We start from the raw sequence: 26322 nt of genomic DNA, 5'->3' as shown, positions 1-26322 counted from the left end.
AGCAGAAGCTAACACACCATTGTAAGGCAATTATACTTCAATAAAGATGTTAAAAAAGAAAAAAAAAAAAAGTCCTGTCAGAATCACGAGTTCCCTGTGAAGTATGATTGCATTTACTCCCCGCCTCCCTCTCTACACACATCTCCAGTCTTCTCAGTGTTTATATGTGGATCTTGAAACACTGACAAGAAAGCAATCTTCATCTTCCCTCTTATGACTTTGGCAAATCAAAAGAAATATTACCTATGATGTTAAATTTATTTTTGAATGTATCTGTTCCACAAGACTGATATAAAAATTGCATAGTGATCAAGTATGATATTGTTCTGAATTTGAGTTTAAGAAAGTGGGTCATAAGAATCTCTTTTGTAATAACCTATGAGGGAAAAGAATCTGAAAAAAATGAATATATATGTAAAAGTGAATCATTTTGCTGTACACCTGAAACTAACACAACGTAAATCAACTATACTTCAATTAAAAAAAAAGACTAAATAATGAAAAAAATGGGCATGATTGCCATGTATGAACCTCCATTAAAATGCAGTCTACAAAGGAAGTAAGTCAGAAAGAGAAAAACAAATACCATATGCTAACACATATATATGGAATCTAAAAAAAAAAAAAAAAAAACGGTCATGAAGAACCTAGGGGCAAGATGGGAATAAAGACACAGACCTACTAGAGAATGGACTTGAGGATACGGGGAGGGGGAAGGGTAACCTGGGATAAAGTGAGAGAGTGGCATGGACATATATACGCTACCAAACGTAAAATAGATAGCTAGTGGGGAGCAGCCGCATAGCACAGGGAGATCAGCTCGGTGCTTTGTGACCACCTAGAGGGGTGGGATAGGGAGGGTGGGAGGGAGGGAGGCGCAAGAGGGAAGGGATATGGGGATATATGTATACGTATTCACTTTGTTATACAGCAGAAACTAACGCACCATTGTAAAGCAATTATACTCCAATAAAGATGTTAAAAAAAATTTATGAACATTCTCATTAAAAAGAAAAAAATGCAGTCTACAAAAACTGGCTGGAAGAATAATTAGGAATGTGTTCCAGATCTCCATTTGAAAGTATGACAGGATAAATCTTTCTGGGAGTCTTAATAACACTGATATTTAATAAGTGGAAAAAAAGAATAATTAATTAATTAAATAAAATAAAAAACTGATTAATTTGGTGTGTTTTTCCAGCATCGTGATTTAATTAAGGGAGCATATTCATTGTAGAGAATATATTGATGATTGTAAATGTGACTCCTCATTACAGCCTTAATATTTTTGAAACACCAAAGCACAAAGATGTCAATTATATATCCAAACTACAGGTACAAAACAAGTGCATATATTTTCCATGCTCCAAAATTGAGTACACACTGTACTGTCACAGGGAAGGGGGTCTGCCAATGAAGACCTGACAATAAAGTACTTAAGACTGATATACCAAAATAAAATATAAAATAGGAGTTTATAAAAAACAATTTTGACAACAGCAGAGAGGACCCTTTTCATTTCTGAGCAAAAATGCATTTCGTTAAACGTATTATCTCCTAAAATGAATAAACCGGTCACTTGAGAATGCTCTGTTTATTTCCTCTATTATACTACAACATTCTCCATGTCTTTGGGAAAAAAAATATTGTGCGGGAACTGTGGGATGAGCATGCAAGTGGATGGAACAGCACAATTGCACCGGTTCTTACAACTCACTTCTACATAAGGAGAAAGTGTTATTCATTAGTACGGCCCAGTCTTAGCCAATATTCAGTTTGGAAAGACACTGGGTTAAGATCAGAATGATGTGAAATTCCAAGTTCTAGAGTTGATGAAGAATCTCTTTTTAAATGAATAAAGGATTTTGAAATAGAATGTGCATGATCATGCAATCTTAAATGTCTGAAGGAAAAACTACTAAAGGTATTTAATGCAGGACCAGCCGTAGAAATTTTAATTAACTATTTTCCTCAAATATGAGGAACATTACCATGGCATCCTTTCTTCTCTTCTGTTGACTTCTCTGCCTCTTACCACCCCTACCCCAAACCGTAATTGTGATTATCCCTAAAAGCCTAGAATATGTTTTTTAAAAATTTTTATTTTATATTGGAGCACAGTTGATTAATAATGCTGTGTTAGTTTCGGTTGTACAGCAAAGTGATTCAGTTATACATAAGCAGGTATCTACTCTTTTTCAAATTCTTTTCCCATTTAGGTTATTACAGAATATTGAGTAGCATTCCCTGTGCTATACAGTAGGTCCTTGCTTGTTATCTATTTTAAATATAGCAGTGTGTACATGTCAATCCCAAACTCCCAGTCTATCCCTCCTCCCCACCCTTCCCCCCTGGTAACTGTAAGTTCGTTCTCTAAGTCTGTGAGTCTAGAATACGCTTTTGTCTTCTTCTGGAACTATACATCCCCCTGGGTAAACAATTAAGTACCAGAATGTCTGAGTGCATTGGCTCTGAAACCAGACTGTCAAGGATAGACTCCAAGTGCTATCACTTACTCAGGTGTCCTCAGGCAAGTTACCTAACTTTCCTGTGCCTCAGTTTCCTTATCTGTAAATGAGAGACAATAATAGTAATTACCTCAGAAGTTCACATGATAATTAAATGAGTTAATAAATGTAAAGTACTTAGAAATAGTGCTTGGTACACAGTAACTCTTTAATACATTTTTAAAAACATCATTTTGATAATGATGGCTTCAAAGATTAACTTTGTACCAATGACTCCCAAATTTCTATCTCTATCCCTATCATCTAGTTTTCTTAATTTTAACAATAATGTCAAATTTTGTTGAAAAATAAAATGAAATTTGGTCTTATCTTTATATAAAACTGGGATATATCCACCCATCAGACATTTATTTAATACCTATTTTAAGCTAGATACTTTTTTCTGGTGGCAGGGATATAGAGGCAGATGATTCTTTGTTCTCTATTGGGTGAGAAAAACAAGTAAAAAGAAATGGTTACATTACAATGTAATAAATATTTGGATTGAGGTATACAGGGGCTATAAAAGTATTGAAGAGATTGTCTAAATCAGACTTTTGCTCAAACATTGTGAGTTATCTATAGATGTAAAATTATCCTGAAACTTGGCAGCTTAAAACAACAAACATTTATTACTGCATAGCTTCTGCAGGTCAGGAATCAGGGCACAGCTCAGCTGGAGACTTTCGACTGAGGGCTCCTCTCACAGGCTGCAATCAAGAGATGGGCAGGGGCTGCAGTGATCTCAAGGATCAAATGAAGGAGGATCTGCTTCTAGGCTCACTCATGTGGTCGTTGGCAAGATTTACTTTCTCATCGGTTGTTGGACTAAGGGTCTCAGTTTCTTACTGGCTGTTGGCTGGAGGGCTTCCTCCCTTCCCTGCCACGTGGGCTTTCCACAGGGCAGCTCACAACTTGGTAGCTGGTTTCCCCTGGAAGGCTCCGAAAGAGCAACCAACAAAGGTGGAGCAGGACTGATGTCAGTCTTTCTGTAGCTGAATCTCAGAAGTGACATTCCATTATGTCTGCCATATCCTATTTGTTAGAAGCAAGTCATAGGTTCAGCCCATACCCAATGGGAGGGAATTACACAAGGGCATGAACCAGAAGGCGGGGATCATTGAGGACCATTTTAGAGTCTGCCAACCCCAAATATGATGAATTATATTTGTCTTTTTTGTTATTTAACTCCTCCACTTTCTCTACTTTCTCCTACTCCTTCACTCTGCATAGATGCATTAGCTAAAAAGTGTTATTTTTCCACTTAAAGAAAGCCAGAGGACTCCAGTAAGCCCTGAGAAAAACTAATAAAAATGTTCTATATTCTGAATAGCTTCAATGTAAAATTTCAGTGAGAAAGAGATAAATTCAGTGATCATACAGTCATCATAGATAATTATGGGAACTCTGGACACAAATTTCATTATCAGCTATCAAGTTCTTGGAATTAACACAACATTGTAAATCAACTATACTTCAATAAAAAATAAATTAAAAAAAAGAAAAAATATTTTAGAAAAAAAGGTCTTGGAGAAAACATTACCGGGCTCTGCCACCAACCACTAGTATCACGCTCAAGGAGAACTCTAGCCTGGATCGTCATGTCAGAAAAGTATGCATGGCTCAGGGAATGGTAGACTCTGTTGCCAGCTCTGCTGCATGAATCACTTGGGTAAGCTACTCACCCTCTTTGAGCTTTGGTTCCCTCATCTGTAAAGTGGCTGTGATGGGTGCCTGCTCTGTCCACTGTCCCAGGAGTCTTGTCATTTCTCGCAATGATACATAGGAAGATTCAATAAATGTTTTGAAAAATTGTAAAGTACTGATGAATGTGAGGCATCATTATCACTTTGTTCATCATTATGTCTAGGAATATTTTTTCTTATCAGCAGGCATTACATTTTACAAGCTCAGAAAGCATCATGGAAAGCCCCATTACTTTCTTTCTTTCTTTTTTAAAATTTATTTTATTGAAGTGTAGTTGATTTACAATGTTGTGTTAATTTGTGCTGCACAGCAAAGTGATTCAGTTATACATATATACACATTATTTTTCATATTCTTTTCCATTATGGTTTAATCACAGCATATTGAATATAGTTCCCTGTGCTATACAGTAGCACCTTGTTGTTTATCCATTCTATATATAATATATAGTTTACATCTGCTAATCCCAAACTCCCAATCCATCCCTCCCTCCAGCACCCCCCCCACCCCCAGCAACCACAAGTCTGTTCTCTATGTCTGTGAGTCTGTTCCTGTTTCATAGATAAGTTCACTTGTGTCATATTTTAGATTCCACATATAAGTGATATCATATGGTATTTGTCTTTCTCTTTCTGCTTACTTCACTTAGTATGATAATCTCTACGTCTATCTAAGTTGCTGCAAATGGCATTATTTCATTCTTTTTACGGCTGAGTAGCATTCCATTGTATATATGTACCACATCTTCTTTATCTATTCATCTGTTGATGGACACCTAGGTTGTTTCCATGTCTTGGCTATTGTGAATAGTGTTGCTATGAACATAATAGTGCATTTATCTTTTTGAATTATAGTTTTGTCCAGACCCATTACTTTCTAAATGGTGATTTCTTTCCGATCTTTATGGAATGAAATACTCTCCTAAAAGATTTCATGCTCTAGATATCCATTTCCTCCTTTCCCGACCCCCACATATACTCATACTCTTCCCACATTCTCAGTGAACTGGTGTTATGAATCCTTGTATTGTTGGTGGACAAATCCATGCCCATCAGAAATATAAACACAAAGACATTAGCTAAAAATAAAAGTAATCTATTATGAATGGTTTTCATACCTTTCAAATTTCACTTCTAGACATCTAAAAATTTTGTATTTAATCATTTGTTTGAATAATCCAAGGTTGATGAGAATCCTTAAGTTACAAGTCTCAGAACAGACTGATTTAGCTCTGTAGTTTGCTTTCTCCTTGTGTTCCAGAGCCACCCAAGTTAATTCCATGTGCCTGTGGTCAGTGAGACTCTGGAGGTTGTCTTGACTGAAATATGGGAGAAGAAGTGTCCTGGGAAGAATTTTGAGAATCTGCTAGGGCAGTGTTCTCCACACTTCCTGGATCATGTATCCCATGAGTAAAAGCTATGTGAGCACACTCCCTGACAGATATAATTTTAAATTTATAAATTATATACATATCAATCTGTATTTATATATTATGCATATTATAAAAGATATGCAGTCTATGGATAGAAAACAGTGAGATGAAATAAAATATTTTAAAAATAAAATTTAACACTGCATTTATTTTTGGTACACCAAACCTTTTATCCTCAAATTATAGAGATTTGTATGGATGTCTAGACAGTTGGTTTATAAATGCCTTGCAAATTAAACTGGTATCATACTATCATTTGCTAATATTGAAAAGTATAACATACACTTAGGGTTAGGTTCACTGTTTATAATAATGATGTATGTCCATATTTCAATTGATATTTTTGAAAATTTTAATTTTTTTTGGCCTATATCTTGGCAGAACTGATTGGATCACCACTAATTTTGTCTCTTAGTGTAGCTGAAAAAGAGCTCCTTCAAGGAATAGAGGAAATATCCTTCTGTGTTTTTAAAAAAAATTTATTCTTGCATTATAAATATTATCATCAATCCAAAGTTTCTTTTCAGGAAACTTTTTTTTTTCCTTTTTAAAAAAATTTTTATTGAAATATAGTTGATTTACAATATTGTGTTAGTTTTAGGTGTACAGCAGAGTGATTCAGATACAAACACACACACACACACACACACACACACACACACACGCACACACACATGTATTTTTTAAGATTCTTTTCCATTATAGGTTATTACAAAATATTGAGTATAGTTCCCTGTGCTATACAGTAGGTCCTTGTTGTTTACTATTTTATATATAGAAGTGTGTATATATTAATCCCAAACTCCTAGTTCATGATCCCCCACTTTTCCCCATTGGTAACCATAAGTTTGTTTTCTATGTCTGTGAGTCTATTTCTGTTGTGTAAATAAGTTCATTTGTATCATTTTTCAGATTCCACAGGTAAGTGATATCATATGATATTTGTCTTTCTCTGTCTGACTTACTACACTTAGTATGATAATCTCTAGGTCCATCCATGTTGTTGCAAATGGCATTATTTCATTCTTTGTTACGGTTGAGTAGTATTCCATTGTGTATATATACCACATCATTTTTTTTTTTTGGAACATCAAATGCTTTTTATTTTTAATTTTTTAAATTAATTTTTATTGGAGTATAGTTGATTTACAATGTTGTGTTTCTGCTACACAGCAAAGTGAATCAGTTATACATATACAGATACCCACTCTCTTTTAGATTCTTTTCCCATATAGGTCATTACAAAGTATAGAGTTCCCTGTGCTATACAGTAGGTTCTTATCAGTTATCTATTTTATATATAGTAGTGTGTATATGTCAATCCCAATCTCCCAATTTATCCCACCCCCCTTTTCCCCTTGGTAACTATAAGTTTCTTTTCTACATCTGTGACTCTATTTCTGTTTTGTAAAAAAGTTCATTTGTACCATTTTTTTAGATTCCACATATAAGCAATATCATATGATATTTGTCTTTCTCTGTCTGACTTACTTCACTCAATATGACAATCTCTAGATCCATCTATGTGGCTGCAAATGGCATTATTTTGTTCTTTTTTATGGCTGAGTAATATTTCTTTTCAGGAAACTTTTAAAGCTATTGGTCTATTAGTAAGTGTTAATTTAGTTAAACCAAATGATATAATCTATAAATCTGCTTAACCACCCAAAGAAAACAGCAATATGTTGTGGAACTCAGACAACACAAGAGCAAACATGCTATTACTATCCCTCAACAGAGTAGAGTGCAGACTGAAATATCAACTGAGTGAGGGTACCTGTCTACTAAATATTAGTTAAAGTGCAACTTCTTTTTTATTTTTAAAGATAGAAATATATATATATATATTCCACCCAGAGCTGTGTATACCCCAGTTTGGAGACCACTGTACTGGATCTCTTAGGGTTCATCCAAGTCCCTAGTGAGACCTGGGCCAGGATGGGTTATGCAGAGAGGGGGCACAAGAATGTAAACAGATACCCCTGCTACAGCCAAAGAGCTCCAATTTCATTTTATATTATATTTTATACATTAAGCTTTCTAATAAATTTTCATTAGAACAAAGTATTACATAGCTAAGGCACATTTGAAACTTTCTTCTGGAGAAACTTAGAAGTCCATGACCCACAGTTCTGACAAATGTTTGAAACTGAACACCGAACAGTAAAGTTGTAAAAATAGTCTTTTACTAAAGAGCTAAATATACTGGTTTTTTACGTTCCTGGGTTTTATGTTTGTTTTATTTTTCTTACATGTAAAATCACAGACTTAGAACTAAAAGAGAAAATACTTTTAGCCAAACATGCTATGAAAAGTTTTGAATGTAATTAAATGCTAAGTAAAGCATTAGTTACAAAATGCATTAAAATTTTTTTCTTAACTGAGACATTAAAAGAAGTTAAAAGTTTTGAATATTTTGGAAACATCATATTAAAGCAAAGCTTAAAAAAGGATATGGTTCTTTCACTATTTCAGTGAGTTTAATCTTGACTTGTCTAGGGGCTTTGGAAATACCAGCTAGCTCATGCATCTTAAGATAATATAAAATCAGTGGACTCTGACCTCCAAAATTGAAGAGAACACGGTTAAACTCTGGGCCACTACTGCTATAATGGGACTGTAAGGGGTAGGAAAAAAAAAAACGAATCAATTATTACTTTTGTGTATTTTAAAGAACTGTAAATAAAATATAACTGCATTATAACCATAAATACAATTATTATCTGGTATATTAAAACAAATAAAGGGAAATTCTGCAAGGCATCTTAATTAATTTACTAAAGTATGAGACTATGAGTATGTGCAGTAAGGCTCTGCTAGTCTTTTAGCATGAAGACAGGCCAATAGAGATCATTCTATCTGAAGAACAGAAAGAGAAAAGAATGAGCAGAGCCCCAGAAAAAGGGGCAGGAAAAAATATGAAGAAATAATGACTGAAACTTTCCAAGTTTTACGAAAAACACATCCAAGAAGCTTAACTCCAAGCAGGATAAATTCACATCTAGATGCGTCATAGTCAAAGTGCTGAAAGACAAAGACAAAAAGAAAAATCTCAAAAGCAGCAAGAGAAAAACAACATATAAGAGAACCCAAATAAGGTTAACAAGGTGACTTCTCATCAGAACAAAGAGGCTAGAAGCCCATCACAGTGCTGATGAAAAAAACTTTGACCACGAATTCTGTGTCAAGGAAACAACCACCATAATTATAATTGCTCCAATATTCTACTATTGACTTCTTGTGGGATGCAAGTATAGCAACTACTCATATGTTAAGTCTTTCCTCAATTTTTATAACGCCTAGATGAGAGATTTATTGTTGATTCCACTTCTTGTGGGAAAGTAAGATTTTATTCTCATTTGTTTTTACTGATATGTAAAATTCTCTTGTGTTTTGTTTGCTTATGGTCAATTTTTCATTGTATTCATTCATAGCTGCTCCAAAATTATTTCAAATAGTGGTAATATTGTAATCAAAAGCAGTTCTTTGATGGTGAAAACTTGATGTCAATATCAGCTGTTTTTTCTGTAATGTAAATCATTTACTTCACCATAGTCTCCCATGACAATTCACATCAGGTTATACCTAGCCTGATCTTAAAACTTGCATGCAAAACCACACCAAGCATTTTCCTGGCTTTTGCCTGGTGTATTATAAGATAGAAACTCTATCTTACTGAAGTTTTAGAAACAGACATTCCTGTTCTTTTTCTGCAGTTACGAGTTTTTAAACTAAGAAAACCACAGTACACAGATCCTTCTTCCTCTATGAGAAACCATGATTTTTTTTTTAAGCGTAGTTCAATCAGGCAAGAGCAGATTGAAAGCAGGGCTCCAGAATGAACGTAACACACAATTATTGTCTAATCAGCACAGAGTAGATTCCACATGTTTAAACAGCCCACGAATACAGTAGATTTTGGGGTCAACAAAATTCTACTTTTGACATATACAGAGCTTACTGTTAAAAGTGATTCCCAAATCTTTTCAGAGGCCTCCAAGGCAAGGCTTTATTAACCTATACTTATGCAGTTGTAATTTTGGACCTCTATACTTTTTCCACAGTAATAGTTTATCTTCTAAGATCAGGCCTGTTACCCCAGCCTGTTGTAAACTTTTGGTCATCCGATATATTCATAGTTCTTCCAGGTTTTATGACTTCTACATGGCTAATGAAAAATGGCAACCATATTTTTATCAAAGTTGTTGATAAAATATTGTGCATGAGACAGGGCCAATGATGCAGCAATACGGTGTACTGCCAAAGACATATCTGCAATTTGCTTTCTATCTTTTAATAGTGATATCTGAAAAAAGTTACTGTCAGTTACAAATCCATCTGTCCATATTTCTTCAACTTGTAAACAAACTATAAAAGACCATTTTTAGTGCTTGCTGAAGATCAGATATACAATTTCTATTACATTTCCTTGATTTCTAAATTTAGCAACCTTGCCCTCCTCCTCTGCTCCCATTCACTCCCCTGCCTCCTGCCCCCTGCAGCCAAGATGGTGCAATATTGCCATCTACCCCAAATGGACTCCCAGAGCCGCCAATTTCTATCCTAAGTACGGACATCCTTGGCAGCACTGTGAAGGTTGGAAGAGAGTCTATATACCTGGATTATTAAAGACCAGGAAATATATGAATACTGACTTTCAGAAAGTGGTTTTTGTATAGGCATAATATAAAATTTAAAATAACGGTCAGCCTTGACTAGATAATTCAGACAAAATTTTAACAAAAAAGACTGCAACAGATTTAAAACCCAATTGGCTAACAAGTTAAGAGATCAAATTCAGAAGTTCAAGCCAACGGTCTCATCAAATCTTGGCTAAATCAACACAAGGTGGCAAATCCATAGGATCTCTGTTTGGGAGGCACCTTCAAAAATGTGGAGAAAGCAAGTATTCAAGATTTAAGATCAAGAGTACCTACGTATGGTCATTTATTCCGGGACCATGGTTTAAGAGGTGGGGACAGGTCAACCACTGTTGAAAACGCCATTGAAGTTTTCTCTGCAACTTTGATACTTATTGAGATCAGAGTCATGTCTGTATGTCAGCCCAAGGAGAAGCAGTGCCAGAAGTATGAGGAAAAGATAAACGCTATTTGTTTTCCTTAGAGATGAGGATAGTTTCAGAAATAAATATGACTTTAATATTAAGATTAACCTCTCCAATAAATCTCTTCTGATTATTAACTTTTTTCTAAAGTATATATCAAGAGTGTAATAACCAACATTGTCCATGTGAAACTGCTCAATTAATTATACTGGAAATTAAAGAAGGACATATTTTTATAATTACTATACTCCAAACCTTTGTTGGTAGTCCTGATAATCTTGATTCTTCCTTGGATGCGGGCAATGTATATCCTTCTGGGTTCTTTAAAATTTTTGTCATATTGAAGTCTATATCTAAAACAGAAAATAAAATATTTTCTTAAATTCTTTCTTTCTTCACAAAAGGCATGATATCCCTTCTTTTTCCTAGCAATGCATCTTAAACATGCAGAGAGGTAAAAATGTATGAGAGAAGGTTAGGATATTGTTATAGCTTGCCCCAGTCAGAGGAAATGAATATTCCATCTCATTTTACCTAACAGGGCTTTAGAGTTTTCAAATTCATTCATGTACACTATTTCACATCATCCTCACAAACCATTTTATGAGCTAAGTAACACTTCCCACAATTTATAGATTAGAAAACTAAAGTTAAGGAAACTCTATGACTTTTTCTAAGAGTAAGTCTTGCTCTAAGGTGATAGTTGTTCACATCTCTGAATCTAATAAAAACCACTGAATTGTATTCTTTAAATGGGTGAATTGTATGGTATATGAACTACATCAATAAAGCTGTAATTAAAAAAAAAAACAGTACAGGAAGAGGATGCAGACCTAGGTCTTTTGCTTCTGATTTCAGAGCTCTTTCCATGACCCTCTAGTTAAATGCAATAGGAGGCTTTGGTCTCTGCATGTTAGAGTCTACCTTTTCCATATACTGACAACATACCCAGATAAGGAAAGACTTGGTAATTTTTCATTGCAGCCAGTGTAAATATGCATGAGGGTACCCAGGGAGTCTTGTCTTAAAGGAGAACTATATGATTTAATCAGCCATGTCAGTCAGCCTAAAAGCATATGCTAATTATTAAGGATATCTTAATGTAGAGCAGAGAAAACAGGTGATCTGAGAAGTTTGTACTAGATTCTGGCACTGACAATTATTATCAGTTACCAGGTAGACAAATCAGATCTACAGATTGTGATGTTGATGACAAACCTAGAAGAGTTGAAGAAAGTCACTTGAATTGATTTTCGACATTACCCATTAAAAGATATTAGATACTAGCCTGAAATACTGGAGGCAAGTAGGCATTTATCTCTGGCAGAGATTAAAGAACTAGTTAGCAAGGAACCTGTATTTTAAAATTTTGAGTGGAACCAAAGTTAGATTAAGTTGGGAGTTAGAATGGCAAGAAAGGTAATGAACCATATAATTTCTCTACTTTAAAACTTGCTCAAAAGCATACAACCCATTATGGAGAAGAATCTGACAATATCTACTGATAATACAGACATTTTTCTTTGACTGAGCAATCCCTCTCCTGAGAATATATTCTACAAAATCTCCTACATAAGCACAAAAAATATATGTACAGGTTTAATGATTATAGCATAATTTGTAAAATTTAGAGATTATAAACAACCTGTGCATTTAGCAGTCAAGTATTGGTTGAAAAAACTATGGCACTCCTATTTGATGGAATACTATAAGCTGTAAAGAAAAAAAAAAAAAAAAAAAGAGCAAGATCTCCATACAGATGTGAAGATATCTACAGGTCATATCATAAAGTGAGGAAAGCAAGTTGCAGAACAGTGAAGAGAGTATATTACTTGATTGAATATATACAATATATAAAATATACTACTCAGTGTAAATGGGAAAGAATGTATACAATGTATACAATATACTACATTCAGTGTAAAAGGGAAAGAATAAAAATAAGGCAAATATCTATTGTATTTGCCTTCATTTGTATAAAGAAACACTGAAAAGATAAATAAGAAATGAATAAAAATATTCTCTTTGGGAGGAATGATTAAAAATAAAACATGCTCAATTTTGAATCATTCTTAAATACATATTTAGGTGCTATTACTTAACTTCTAGTCACTATGAACAGATATGTTACTAATGACAAAAGGACCTCTACTTCATGTCTACCATACCCAAAATAAAAGCCTTAGAAGATTACTTGAACTTTGTTGTAAAATTACTGTCAACAGATTAATATCAGGCAAAGATTCTAGGCTTGGAGTAACAGCAATAGACATAAAAAGTAAGAGATTAATGAAAAACACAAAGCAAAGAAATTTTAGAAGTGAAAGAGTCAAAGAAAAAAATCCTACGTAAAGGAAAAACCCCACCCTGATATGATAAGAGTAATAAGTAACCTTAAAATCACTGAATTTACTAGCTTTTTTCCCCCTGCATTCCTCTAGTCTGTTGATTTATTTTAGGTAAAAATATTAATTTTGTCCCTGATTATAGTTTTTATATCTCCTCTGTTCTCAGCATCTCTGAATGCTACGGAAGGTCATCGGAAACACCAATATTGACTCTACTTGATAAAACTATGAGAAAGTATGTCTCAACTGTTCTTATTAAGTCTTTAGAAATTTCACTAGTGACAAAATATTCCAGTCTTATTACACCGATGCTGGGAAAATTTCATTTTCATAATTATCTCCTTTTTATTTTAGGGATATTACATCTCTTAAAAGGGAGACACTTATGCAAGTAAGTATGGTTACCTTTATCCACTTTTGTAGTTTGTATTCTAATAGTCTTTCTGAGAGGCAAAAAACTCATATATCTTAGCAAAATTAAAGTTCATGCAGGCCATATATAATACATATCAATAAACTACAGAAACAGAAAAAATGTTAATTAGTTAAAAAATTAAATTAAAAAAAAAAGATGCTCACTGAGGTCAGGAGAACAATGCATGAACAGAATGATAGTTTCAACAGAAATAGAAAATACAAGAAAGTACCAAGCAGAAATCACAGAGCTGAAGAATACCTGCACTGAAAAATACATTGCAGGGGATCAACAGCAGGTTAGACGAAGCCAGAAAAAAGAATTAACAAACTCAAACACAAGGCAATGGAATTCATCCAATCAAAGAAGTAAAAAGAAAAAAAAATTTAAAAAGTGAAGATAGCTTCAGCGACTTGTGGGACAACATTAAACAGACCAACATTTGCATTATAGGGGTCCTAGAAGGAGAAGAGATAGAGAAAGGGACAGAACATTTATTTGAAGAGATAATAGCTGAAAACTTCCCTAACCTGGGGAAGGAAATAGACATCCAGATCTAGGAAGCCTAGAGAGTTCCAAGTAAGATGAGCCAAAGAGACCCACACCAAGACACATTATAATTAAACTGTCATAACTTAAAGACAAGGAGAGAATCTTAAAAGCAGCAAGAGAAAAACAACTTGTTATGTGGAAAGGAACCCTCCATAAGACTATCAGCAGGTTTTTCAGCAGAAACTTTGCAGGCCAGAAGGAAGTGGCATAATATATTCAAAGTGCTGAAAACAAAACAAAACAAAACAAACAAACAAACAAAACCTACTAACCAAGAATTCTCTACTCAGCCAAGTTGTTCTACAGAATTGAAGGAGAGATAAATAGTTTTCAAATAGTTTTCCAGACAAGCAAAAGGTGAAGGAATTTATGATCACTAAACTGGCCTTCCAAGAAATGCTGAAGGGACTTCTTTAAGCTGAAATGAAAGTGCTAATCAGAAATAGAAAAACATATGAAAGTACAAATCTCACTGGTAAAGGTAAACATATAGTAAAATTCAGAAAAATCTAATGTTATAAAGGTGATGAGTTAATCACTTATAATTCTAGTACAAAGGTTAAAAGACAAAAGTAGTAAAAATAACTATAACTACTATAATTTGTTAATGAATATGCAAGATAAAAAGAAACTGTGACATCAAAAACAAAACAAGGGGGAGGAGTAAAAATGTAGAGCTTTAGAATGTGTTTGAACTTAACTTGTCAACTTAAAACAGACTGTTATAGATATGTTATTTTACGTAAGCCTCATGGTAATCACAAAGCAAAACATTATAGTAGATACATAAAAGATAAAGAGAAAGGAATCTAAGTGTGCCACTAAAGATTATCACCAAATCACAAAGGAAGAGAGCAAGAGAAGAAGAAAGGAACAAAGGAATTTAAAAACAGCCAGAAAACAATTAACAAAATGGTAAAGAGTACATACATATCACTAATTACTTTAAATGTAAATGGACTAAGTTCCCCAATCAAAAGACACACAGTGGCTAAACGGATTAAAAACAAAACAAAAAAAAACAAGACCAATCTATACACTGCCTACAAGAGATTCACTTCACATGTAAGGAAACACACAGATAAAGTGAAGGCATGGAAATAGATATTCCATGCAAATGGAAACAAAAAGAAACTTGGATACCTACACTTTTATCAGGGAAAACAGACTTTAAGGCAAAGACTCTAATAAGATATAAAGAAGGTCATTATATGATAAAGGAGTCATTTCAACAAGAGGATATAACATTTGTAAATATTTATGTTCTTAACATAGACTCACCTAAATATATAAAGCAAATATTAATGGACTTAAAGGGAGAAATGGACAGCAATCCAAAAATAGTAGGGGACTTTAATACCCCACTTTCATCAATGGATAGATCAGTCAGACAGAAAATCAGTACAGAAACGTTGACCTAAACTACACATTAGAACAGAGGGACTTAACAGACATACATAGAACATTCTATCCAAAAGCAATAAAATACACATTCTTCTAAGGCACACATGGAACACTCTCCAGGATAGATCATATATTAGGCCACAAAACATGTCTTAATAAATTTAAGAAGACTGAAATCATATCAAACATCTTTTCTGATCACAATGGTGTGAAACTAGAAATCAATTACAAGAAGAAAACTGGAAATTTCATAAATATGTGGAGATTAAACAACATGCTACTGAACAACAAATGGGTCAAAGAAGACATAAAAAGAGAAATAAAAAATATATTGAGACAGATGAAAATGGAAATACAACAAACCACAACATATGTGATGTAGCAAAAGCAGTTCTAAGAGGGAAATTCATAGCAATAAATGCCTACCTTAAGGAACAAGAAGAATCTCAAACAAGCAAAATTAACTTACACCTCAAGAAACAAGAAAAAGAAGAACAAACTAATCCCAAAGTTAGTAGAAGGAAGGAAATAAAGATCACAGTGTAAATAAAGGAACTAGAGACTAAAAAGACAATAAAAAAGATCAATGAAACTAAGAGCTGTTTTTTTGAAAAGATAAACAAAATTGACTAAGAAAAAAACAGAGAGGACTCAAGTCAGAAATGAAAGAGATGTTATAACTGGCACCATAGAAATACAAAGAATCATAAAACACTACTATGAACAACAAATGCCAACAAATTAGATAACCTAAAAGAAAACAATAATTTCCTAAAAACCTACAACTACCAAGACTGCTTTAAGAAGAACTAGATAGCCTGAAAAGACCAATAGCAAATTAGGAGATTAAGGTGGTAATTAAAAAAATCTCCCAACAAAGGAAAGCATAGGACGAGATAATGTCATGGCTGAATACTACCAAACATTAAATGAAAATTTATAACAATCCTTTAAAAGTCTTCCAAAAGGTAGAAGAAGAGGGAACACTTTCAACCTCATTTTATGAGGTCAGCATTACCCTGATACCAAAGCCAGACAAAGACAACAGAAGAAAACTATAAGCCAATATCTCTGATGAACCTAGATGCAAAATTTCTAAATAAAATACTAGCAAACAAAATTCAACAACACATCAAAAAGATTAGACACCATGATCAAGTGAGATCCATACCTGTGACGCAAGCTTGGCTTATTATAAGCAAATCAATTAATGTGTTATACCACATGAGCAGAATTAAAGATAAAAACCACACAATCATCTCAACAGACGCTGAGAAAGTATTTGACAAAGTTCAACATTTATTCACAATAAAAACTCTCATAAACAGGTATAGAAGGAAATTTCCTCAACAGAAATAGAAAAAATAATTCTAAAATTCTTATGGAACCACAAAAGACTCCAAAGAGCCAAAGCATTCTTGGGAAAGAACAAAGTTGGAGGCATCACCACATTTCCTGATTTCAAATTATATTACAAAGCTATAGAAATCAAAACAGTATGGTACTGGATTTAAAACAGATATATAGACTGATGGAACAGAATAGAGAGCCCCAAAATAAACCCAATAATATGTAGTTAACTAATTTTTGACAAATACACCAAGAATACACAATGGAGAAAAGATAGTCTCTTCAAAAAGTAGTGTTGGAATGGCTGGATAGCCACATGCAGAAGAATGAGATTCGACCTTCATCTTACACCATATATGAAAGTCAACTGAAAATGAATTTAAGACTTAAATGTAAGACTCAAAACTGTAAAACTCTTAGAAGAAAACATAGGAAAAAAGCTCCTTAATAATGGCCTTAGCAATGAATTTTTTGGATATGACAATAAAAGCTAAGCAACAAAAGCAAAAATAAACAAGTGGGACTATATCAAAAAAAGCTCCTGCACAGAAAAGGAAGCAGTTAATTAAATGAAAAGGCAGCTTATGGGTTGAAAGAAAATATCTACAAACCATACATCTAATAAGGGTTTAATGTCCAGAATATATAAATAATTCCTACAAATCAATAGCAACAAATCCAATTAAAAAATGGGCAAAGGACCGAAGTAGATATTTTTTTAAATAAGACATACAAATGGCCAACAAGCATATGAAAACGTGCTCAACATCACCAATTATCAGTAAATGCAAATCAGAACCACAATGAGATATCAACTCACACTTGTTCAGATAGCCATTATCAAAAAGATAACAAGTATTGGTGAGCATATGGAGTAAAGGGAACTCTTGTACCTTGGTGGGAATGTACATTGGTTCAGGCTTTGGAAAACAGTATGGAGGTTCCCCCACGACCCCCACCAAAAAAAAACCACTTTCATATAATCCAGCAATTCCTCTTCTGAGTATATATCCAAAAGAAATGAAATCATTACCTCAAAAAGATATCTGCACTCCCATTCACTGCAAAATTATTCACAGTAGTGAAGGTATGGGAACAACCTAAATGTATGTTGATGGATAAATGGATATAGGAATTGTAATACACACACACAGTGGACAATTATTTAACATTTAACAGCCAACTTAACAAAGGACATCCTATTCACACTCTTCACAGAGTCCACGAGATAAAAAAGAACAATTTCTGTGAAGATTTCCAGCTCTTCTTGGGACTCGGGTCAGATGGCGCTGTCTTTTTTTATGGAGGCCTTGCAGAAAAACCCACTCTATGAAGCAGTTGATAGAGGTTTTGAGGATACCTTTATCATAAGGATAAGGAGATTCACAACCTTTTAAAAATAGCAATCTTAGGTTCACGCTAAACACAATGAATAGCAAAGCATCATTCAGCTCAAGCACTTTGAAGGATTCCATTATTATGTAATTTGAGCACCCCAACAAAAAAACTGTTGAAGGATTCAGTTAAATGTGGAATATAAAACAGCCAAAATGAACAAGAAGAAAATATAAGGGTAAGTGGTATAGAAGGCTACAAAAGAAGAGATTATTGAATTAAAAAAACTAATATATTTTATTGTGTAAAAATTCAAAGCTCCTGCTAGCTAAAAAGTACCACAAATGAAAAACTGGGAGACCTTTTTCTAATAGAATGACAGATGAAACAAAAACCTCAGTAGAAAACTGGATGAAGGACATAAGAGGTAAATCACAAAACAGAATAAAATTGGCAGGTAATCTTTCTTTAAAAAGTTCAGGGACGTCCCTGGTGGTCCAGTGGCTAAGACTCCACACGCCCAATGCAGGGGACCCGGGTTTGATCCCTGGTCAGGGAACTAGATCCCACATGCTGCAACTAAGAGTTCGCCTGCCACAACTAAAGATTCCGCATGCCGCAACGAAGATCTCGCATGCAGCAAAGAAGATCTTACATGCTGCAAGTAAGACCCAATGCAGCCAAATAAATAAATAAATAAACAAATAAATATTTTTTAAAAGTTCAATTTTGTCAGTAAACAACGAAATTAAAACACCACTGATATATCCTTTTTTTAATTGAAAAAAAGAAAGAAAAAGAATGACAATGCACAATGTTGTTAACTCATATGTAATCTTATGTGCTAATGACAGGCCATAGTCTTCCCTACTAGTTACCACACTCCTCCAAATCCAGGGGACATCTGGATTTGAATGAGGGGGTGGCAACCTCTGTTTCTTGGTCTCTTTAACTCTACAACCTCTTCCTCACTGGACTGGAGGGGAAGAGAAGTACTCCAATACTTTCCTCCTAGGAAATTCTTTTGTTTCTTCAACATTTCTTCCTCACCATCTTTTTATAATAGGCTGAAGGTAGGCTCATGTTCTGCAAGATAGTCCATGACCTTTCTTTGGGATGTACCTACTGATGTCATCAGCCTTTATGACCTCAGAGGAAATGAAGACAGAAACAGTCTCATTTTAACATTCCATTACATAGTTTGAGTGGATTTGTGTTACAACCGAAAGCACTTTGACTAGGACACTTGTATTAAGTCCTCAGTTTCTCAAGGGTAGTTTACTTGGATTGGGCACAGTTAGCAAAAACTACTACATATTAAAATGATCACTTATCTTACCCATATTCATTCATTTCACAAATGTCCACTGAGTTTAAATTACATTTTTGATGCCTGGGATACAAAGATGAAAAAAGACAGGGCTCACTAAGCAGCAGAGGTGGAAACAAATCTGAGACATATTGTCATGGAATTGCAATGCAACGTGATAGTGGTATAGTAGAAGAAAAGATGGAAATGCCACAAGAACACAGCTATCCTCTCAGTTGCAGATCAACTGGGAATTCCAAAGAATTGGGAAACTTTTTTTTGTTTCCCACCTGCTGAATTACTTGAACAGTCACATTACACCAGATTGGCCTTGTGTTTATTCCAAAACTCAAAGTATAAGGAAAGTATAAGGAAACTGTGGTGTAAAGAAACTGTGGTATAAAGATGCCTTTTAAACTGTTCTGCTCTGACTAATAATAGTTTAGGTTGTAGATACAAGATTTAAAATAAGATAATAATACATATTGAAGGGTTAATATTTTTCTTAAATCTTTCTTATTTAATTTTCTTGTGTTTTATACAAACTCTATAGTTACTTTGACAGGATTTTCTTTTAATTTTTTTTTATTGAAGTATAGTTGATTTACAATGTTTCAGGAGTACAGCAAAGTGATTCAGTTATACATACATATATATGTATATATATATCAATTTTTTCCAGATTCTTTTGCATTATAGGTTATTATAAGATATTAAATATAGTTCCCTGTGCTATACAGTAGGTCCTTGTTGCTTATCTATTTTATATATAGTAGTGTGCATCATCTGTTATTCCCAAATTCCAAATTAATCCTCCCCCATTTTTCTCCTTTGGTAACCATAAGTTTGTTTTCTATGTCTGTGAGTCTATTTCTGCTTTGTAAATAAGTTGATTTGTATCATTTTTTTAGACTTATCATATAAGTGATATCACATGATATTTGTCTTTCTCTGACTTACTTCACTTAGTATGATAAACTCTAGGTGCATCCATGTTGCTGCAAATGGCATTATTTCATTCTTTTTGATGGCTGACTAATATTCCATTACACACACACACACACACACACACACACACACACATACACACACACACACACATATCTGCTTTATCCATTCATCTGTCAATGGAGATTTAGGTTGCTTCCAAGTCTTGGGTATTGTAAAGTGCTACAGTGAACATTGGGGTGCATGCATCTTTTCGAATTAGAGTTTTCTCCAGACATACGCCCAGTAGTGGGATTGCTGGATCATATGATAATTATATTTTTAGTTTTTTAAGGAAACTCCATACTGTTCTCCATAGTGGCTGTATCAATTTACATTCCCACCAGCAGTGTAGGAGGGTTCCCTTTTCTCCACACCCTTTCCAGCATTTATTGCTTGTAGACTTTTTGATGACAGCCATTCTGACCGGTGTGAGGTGATACCTCATTGTAGTTTTGATTTGCATTTCTCTGATAATTAGTGATGCTGAGCATCATTTCATGGGCTTGATCATTTGTATGTCAAATTCTTCTGTACCTCAAATTCTTCTTTGGAGAAATGTCTATGTAGATCTTCTGCCCAGTTTTTGATTAGGTAGTTCGTTTTTTTTGATACAGAGCTGCATGAGCTGTCTGTATATTTTGGAGATTAATCCCTTGTCAGTCACTTCATTTGCAAGTATTTTCTCCCATTCTCTGCATTGTCTTTTTGTTTTGTTTATGGTTTCCTTTTCTGTGCAAAAGCTTTTAACTTTAATTAGGTCCCATTTGTTTATTTTTGTTTTTATTGTCATTACTCTAGGAGGTGGATCAAAAAAGATATTGCTGTGATTTATGTCAAAGAGTGTTCTGCCTATGTTTGCCTCTAAGAGTTTTATAGTGTCTGGCATTACATTTAGGTCTTTGATCCATTTTGAGTTTATTTTTGTGCATGGTGTTAGAGAATGTTCTAATTTCATTCTTTTACATGCAGTTGTCCAGTTTTCGCAGCACCACTTATTGAAGAGGCTGTCTTTTCTCCATTGTATATTCTTGCCTCCTTTGTCATAGATTAATTGACAATAAGTGCATGGGTTTATCTCTGTGCTATCTATCCTGTTCCATTGATCTATATTTCTGTTTTTGTACCAGTACCATATTGTTTCGATGACTGTAGCTTTGTAGTATAGTCTGAAGTCAGGGAGTCTGATTCCTCCAGCTTCATTTTTCTTTCTCAAGATTATTTCGGCTATTTGGGGTCTTTTGTGTTTCCATACAAATTAAAAACTATTTTGTTCTAGTTCTGTGAAAAATGCCATTGGTAATTTGATAGGGATTGTACTGAATGTGTAGATTTCCTTGGGTAGTATGGTCATTTTAACATTGATTCTTCCAATCCAAGAACATGGTGTACCTTTCATCTGTTTGTGTGGTCTTCAATTTCTTTCGTCAGCATCTTACAGTTTTCAGAGTACAGGTCTTTTGCCTCCTTAGGTAGGTTTATTCTTAGGTATTTTATTCTTTTTGATGTGATGGTAAGTGAGATTGTTTCTTTAATTTCTCTTTCAGGTCTTTCATTGTTAGTGTATAGAAATGCAACAGATTTCTGTCTATTAATTTTGTATCCTGCAACGTTACCAAATTCATTGATGAGCTCTAGTAGTTTTCTGATAGCGTCTTTAGGATTTTCTATGTATAGTATCATGTCATCTGCAAACAGTGCCAGTTTTATTTTTTCTTTTCCAATTTGGATTCCTTTTATTTCTTTTTCTTCTCTGATTGCCATGGCTAGGACTTCCAATACTATGTTGAATAAAAGTGGTGAGAGTGAACATCCTCACTTTGTTCCTGACGTTAGAGGAAATGCTTTCAGCTGTTCACCACTGAGTATGATGTTAGTTGTGAGTTTGTCATATATGGCGTTTATTATGTTGAGGTATGTTCCCTCTATACCCACTTTCTGGAGAGTTTTTATCATAAACGGATGTTGAATTTTATCAAAAGCTTTTTTTGCATCTATTGAGATGGTCATATGTTTTTTATTCTTCAGTTTGTTAATGTGGTGTTTCACATTGATTGACTTGTGGATATTGAAAAGTCCTTGCATCCCTGGGATAAATCCCACTTGATAATGGAATACGTACTGTTGGATACAGTTTGCTAGTATTCCATTGAAGATTTTTGCATCTATGTTCATCAGTGATATTGCCTGTAATTTTCCTTTTTTGTGGTATCTTTGTCTGATTTTGGTATCAGGGTGATGGTGGCCTCATAGAATGAGTTCAGAAGTGTTCCTTCCTCTCCATGTTTTGAAATAGTTTCAGAAGAATGGGTATTAACTCTTCTTTAAATGTTTGATAGAATTCGCCTGTGAAGCCATCTGGTCTTTTGTTTTTGGGAGTTTTAAAATTACTAATTCAATTTCAGAACTGGTAATTGGTCTAATAATATTTTCTATTTCTTCCTGGTTCAGTTTTAGGAGGTTGTACCTTTCTAAGAATTTTTCCATTTCTTCCAGGTTGTCCATTTTATTGGCATATAGTTGCTTGTAGTAGTCTCTTATAATCCTTTGTATTTCTGTGGTGTCAGTTGTAACTTCTCCTTTTTCATTTCAAATTTTATTGATTTGGGCCCTCTCCCTTTTTTTCTTGATGAGTCTGACTAAAGTTTTATAAATTTTATTTATCTTTTAAAAGAACCAGCTTTTAGTTTCATTCATCTTCTCTATTATTTTTTGTCTCTATTTCATTTATTTCTGCTCTGATCTTTATGATCTCTTTCCTTCTATTAAACTTTGGGTTTTGCTTGCTCTTTTTCTCTAGTTGCTTTAGGTGTAAGGTTAGGTTGTTTATTTGAGATTTTTATTGTTTCCTGATGTAAGACTGTATTGCTATAAACTTCTCTCTTAGAACTGCTTTTGCTGTGTTCCATAGGTTTTGGATCATCATGTTTTCATTTTAATTTGTCTCTAGGTATTTTTTGATTTACTCTTAGATTTCTTCAGTGATCCATTGATTGTTTAGTAGCACATTTTTTAGCCTCCACGTGTTTTTTGCAGTTTTTTTTTCTTGTAGTTGATTTCTAGTCTCAAAGCATTGGGGTTGGAAAATATGCTTGATATGATTTCAATTTTCTTAAATTTACCAAGGCTTTTTTGTGGCCCAGCATGTGATCTATCCTGGACAATGCTCCATGTGAACTTGAAAAGGATATGTATTCAGCTGTTTTGGGGTGTATTGCTCTATAAATATTCTTTAGTCCGTTTGGTCTAATGTGTTATTTAAGGTCTGTGTTTCCTTATTGATTTTCTGTCTGGATGATCTGTCCACTGATGTAAGTGGGTGTTAAAGTCCCCCACTATTATTGTGTTGCTGTAAATTTGTCCTTTTATGCCTGTTAATATTTGCCTTATATATTGAGGTGCTCCTATGTTGGGTGCATATATATTTATAGTTGTTATATCTTCTTCTTGGATTGATCCCTTCATCCTTAGGTAATATCCTTCTTTGTCTCTTGTAACAGTCTTTATTTTAAAGTGTACTTTGTCTGATATAAGTATTGCTACTCCAGCTTTCTTTTGATTTCCATTTGTGTGGAATGCCTTTTTGCATCCCCTCACTTTCAGTCTGTATGTGTGCCTCTAGATCTGAAGTGAGTCTCCTGTAGGCAGCAAATATACAAGTCTTGTTTTTGTATCCATTCAGTCAGTCTGTGTCTTTTGGTTGGATCATTTAGTCCGTTTACATTTAAGGAAATTATCCATATGTATTTTCTTATTGCCATTTTGTTAATTGTTTTGGATTTTTTTAAGGTCTTTTTTCCCTTTCTTCTTCTCTTCTCTTCTGGTTTGATGACTATCTTTAGTGTTTTGTTTGGATTTCTCTTTCTTTTTTTGTGTGTATATCTATTATAGATTTTTGGTTTGCACTTACCCTGAGGCTCTTGTATAGCAGTCTATATATATACGTGATCATTTTAAGTTGCTGATCTCTTAATTTCCAATACATTTTAAATACCTTGCACTTGTACTCTCCTCTCCTCACAATTTCTGTTTTTATTATCATATTTTACATGTCATTGTTTTGTGTATCCCTTAACTGCTTATTGTGGATACAGATGATTTTACTACTTTTGTCTTTTATCCTCCCTATTAGCTTTCTTTGTGGATGATTTCCTACCTTTACTGTATGCTTGCTTTTACTGGTGAGCTTTTACGTTTTGTAATTTTCTTATTTCTATTTGATGCCTTTCTTTTTTACCCAGAGAATTTCCTTTAACATTTGTTGTAAAACTGGTTTGGTGGTGCTGAATTCTTTTAACTTTTGCTGGTCAGTAAATCTTTTGATTTCTCCATCAAATCTGAATGAGAGGGCCTTCCCTGGTGGCACAGTGGTTAAGAATCTGCCTGCCAATGCCGGGGACATGGGTTTGAGCCCTGGTCCAGGAAGATCCCACATGCCACGGAGCAACTAAGCCCATGCAGCACAACTACTGAGCCTGAGCTCTAGAGCCCATGAGCCACTACTACTGAGCCCGTGTGCCACAGCTACTGAAGCCTGCGTGCCTAGAGTCCACGCTCCACAACAAGAGAAGCCACCACAATCAGAAGCCCATGCAATGCAATGAAGAGTAGCCCCAGCTCGCCGCAATGAGAGAAAACCCGTGCGCAGCAATGAAGACCCAACACAGCCAATAAATAAATAAAATAAAATAAGTTAATAAAAAAAGAATCTGAATGAGAGCTTTGCTGTGTAGAGTATTCTTGGTCGTAGGTTTTCCCTTTTATCACTTTAAATATATTGTGCCACTCCCTTCTGGCCTGCAGAGTTTCTGCTGAAAAATTAGGTGATAACCTTATGGAGATTGCCTTGTATATTATTTGTTGCTTTTCCCTTGTTGCTTTTAGTATTCTCCCTTTAATTTTTTTTTTCATTTTGATTACAATGTGTCTTGGTGCATTCCTCTTTGGGTTAATCCTGTATGGGGCTCTGTGGGCTTCCTGGATTTGGGTGACTATTTCCTTTCCAAGGTTAGGGAGATTTTCAGCTATTACCTCTTCAAATATTTTCTCTGGCCTGTTCTCTCTCTCTTCTCCTTCTCAGACCCCTATAATGCACATATTAGTGCACTTGATGTTGTTCCATAGGTCTCTTAAGCTGTCCTCATTTCTTTTCATTCTTTTGTCTTTTTTCTCTTCAGCAGCAGTGATTTCCACTACTCTGTCTTCCAGCTCACTGATCCTTTCTTCTAAATCATTTAGTCTACGATTTATTCCTTCTAGTGTGTTTTTCATTTCAGTTATTGTATTCTTCATCTCTGTTTGGTTGTTCTTTATATTTTCTAACTCTTTGTTAAAAACTTCTAACTTCTTGCTCTCTGCATCCATTCTCCTCCCAAGTTCTTTGCTCATCTTTATGATCATTATACTGAACACTTTCTCAGGTAGATTGCCTATCTTCACTTCACTTAGTTCTTCTTCTGGGGTTTTATCTTTTTCCTTCATCTGAAACATTCCTATGCTGCCTCATTTTGTCTAAGTTGCTATTTGTATTTTTATGTATGTGGTAGGTTATGTTTCTTGACCTTGCAGAAGAGGCCCTCTGTAGGAGGTATCCTATGTATCCCAGCAGTGCACTCCCCTCTTGTCACCCAAGCTCTAAGGATTCAACCTAAGAGGGTTACATGGGTCCTTCTGTTGTGATGGGATAACTATGTGGGTGGTCTGCCAGGCCGCTAGTCTGGTTGGTTGCCAGGACCTGCCTTGTTGGGATGCTGCTGGCTGCTCTTTAGCAAGGCCTGTTCACGAGGTGGCTGGTTGTGGAATTCTAGGGGTCCCTGGAACTAGTGGTGGCTCACTGGTAGGCAGAATCAGGGTCCTGAAGACTCTGGGGCTGTTGCCCACCTCCTGGCAGGTATAGCTAGATCCTGGGCTA

At 34.6% G+C, this 26322-nt stretch overlaps 1 protein-coding gene across 7 annotated transcripts in view; it reads right to left on the bottom strand.

Annotated features, from left to right (window-relative positions):
• FAM227B (family with sequence similarity 227 member B) overlaps positions 1-26322 on the bottom strand; it is a 280693-nt gene that overhangs the window by 47433 nt on the left and 206938 nt on the right. For 4 of the 7 annotated variants that reach the window (XM_057543905.1, XM_057543906.1, XM_057543904.1 and 1 more), the window contains 2 exons: positions 10967-11064; positions 7671-8670 (listed from right to left, as the gene is read on the bottom strand). In XM_057543905.1, the coding sequence (XP_057399888.1) occupies positions 8497-8670; positions 10967-11064 (272 nt within the window). In that variant the 3' untranslated portion in view covers positions 7671-8496. Of the gene's footprint in view, positions 1-7670; positions 8671-10966; positions 11065-26322 lie in introns of those variants that run through there. The other 3 variants (XR_009007680.1, XM_028163551.2, XM_007170433.3) reach the window with 2 other exon arrangements.

This window comes from Balaenoptera acutorostrata, chromosome 3 (genome assembly GCF_949987535.1).
Source record: "Balaenoptera acutorostrata chromosome 3, mBalAcu1.1, whole genome shotgun sequence".
Lineage (NCBI taxonomy): Eukaryota > Metazoa > Chordata > Mammalia > Artiodactyla > Balaenopteridae > Balaenoptera > Balaenoptera acutorostrata.
The sequence above is the reverse complement of the archived record's forward strand: the minus strand, read 5'-3'. Positions and strand labels throughout refer to the sequence as shown.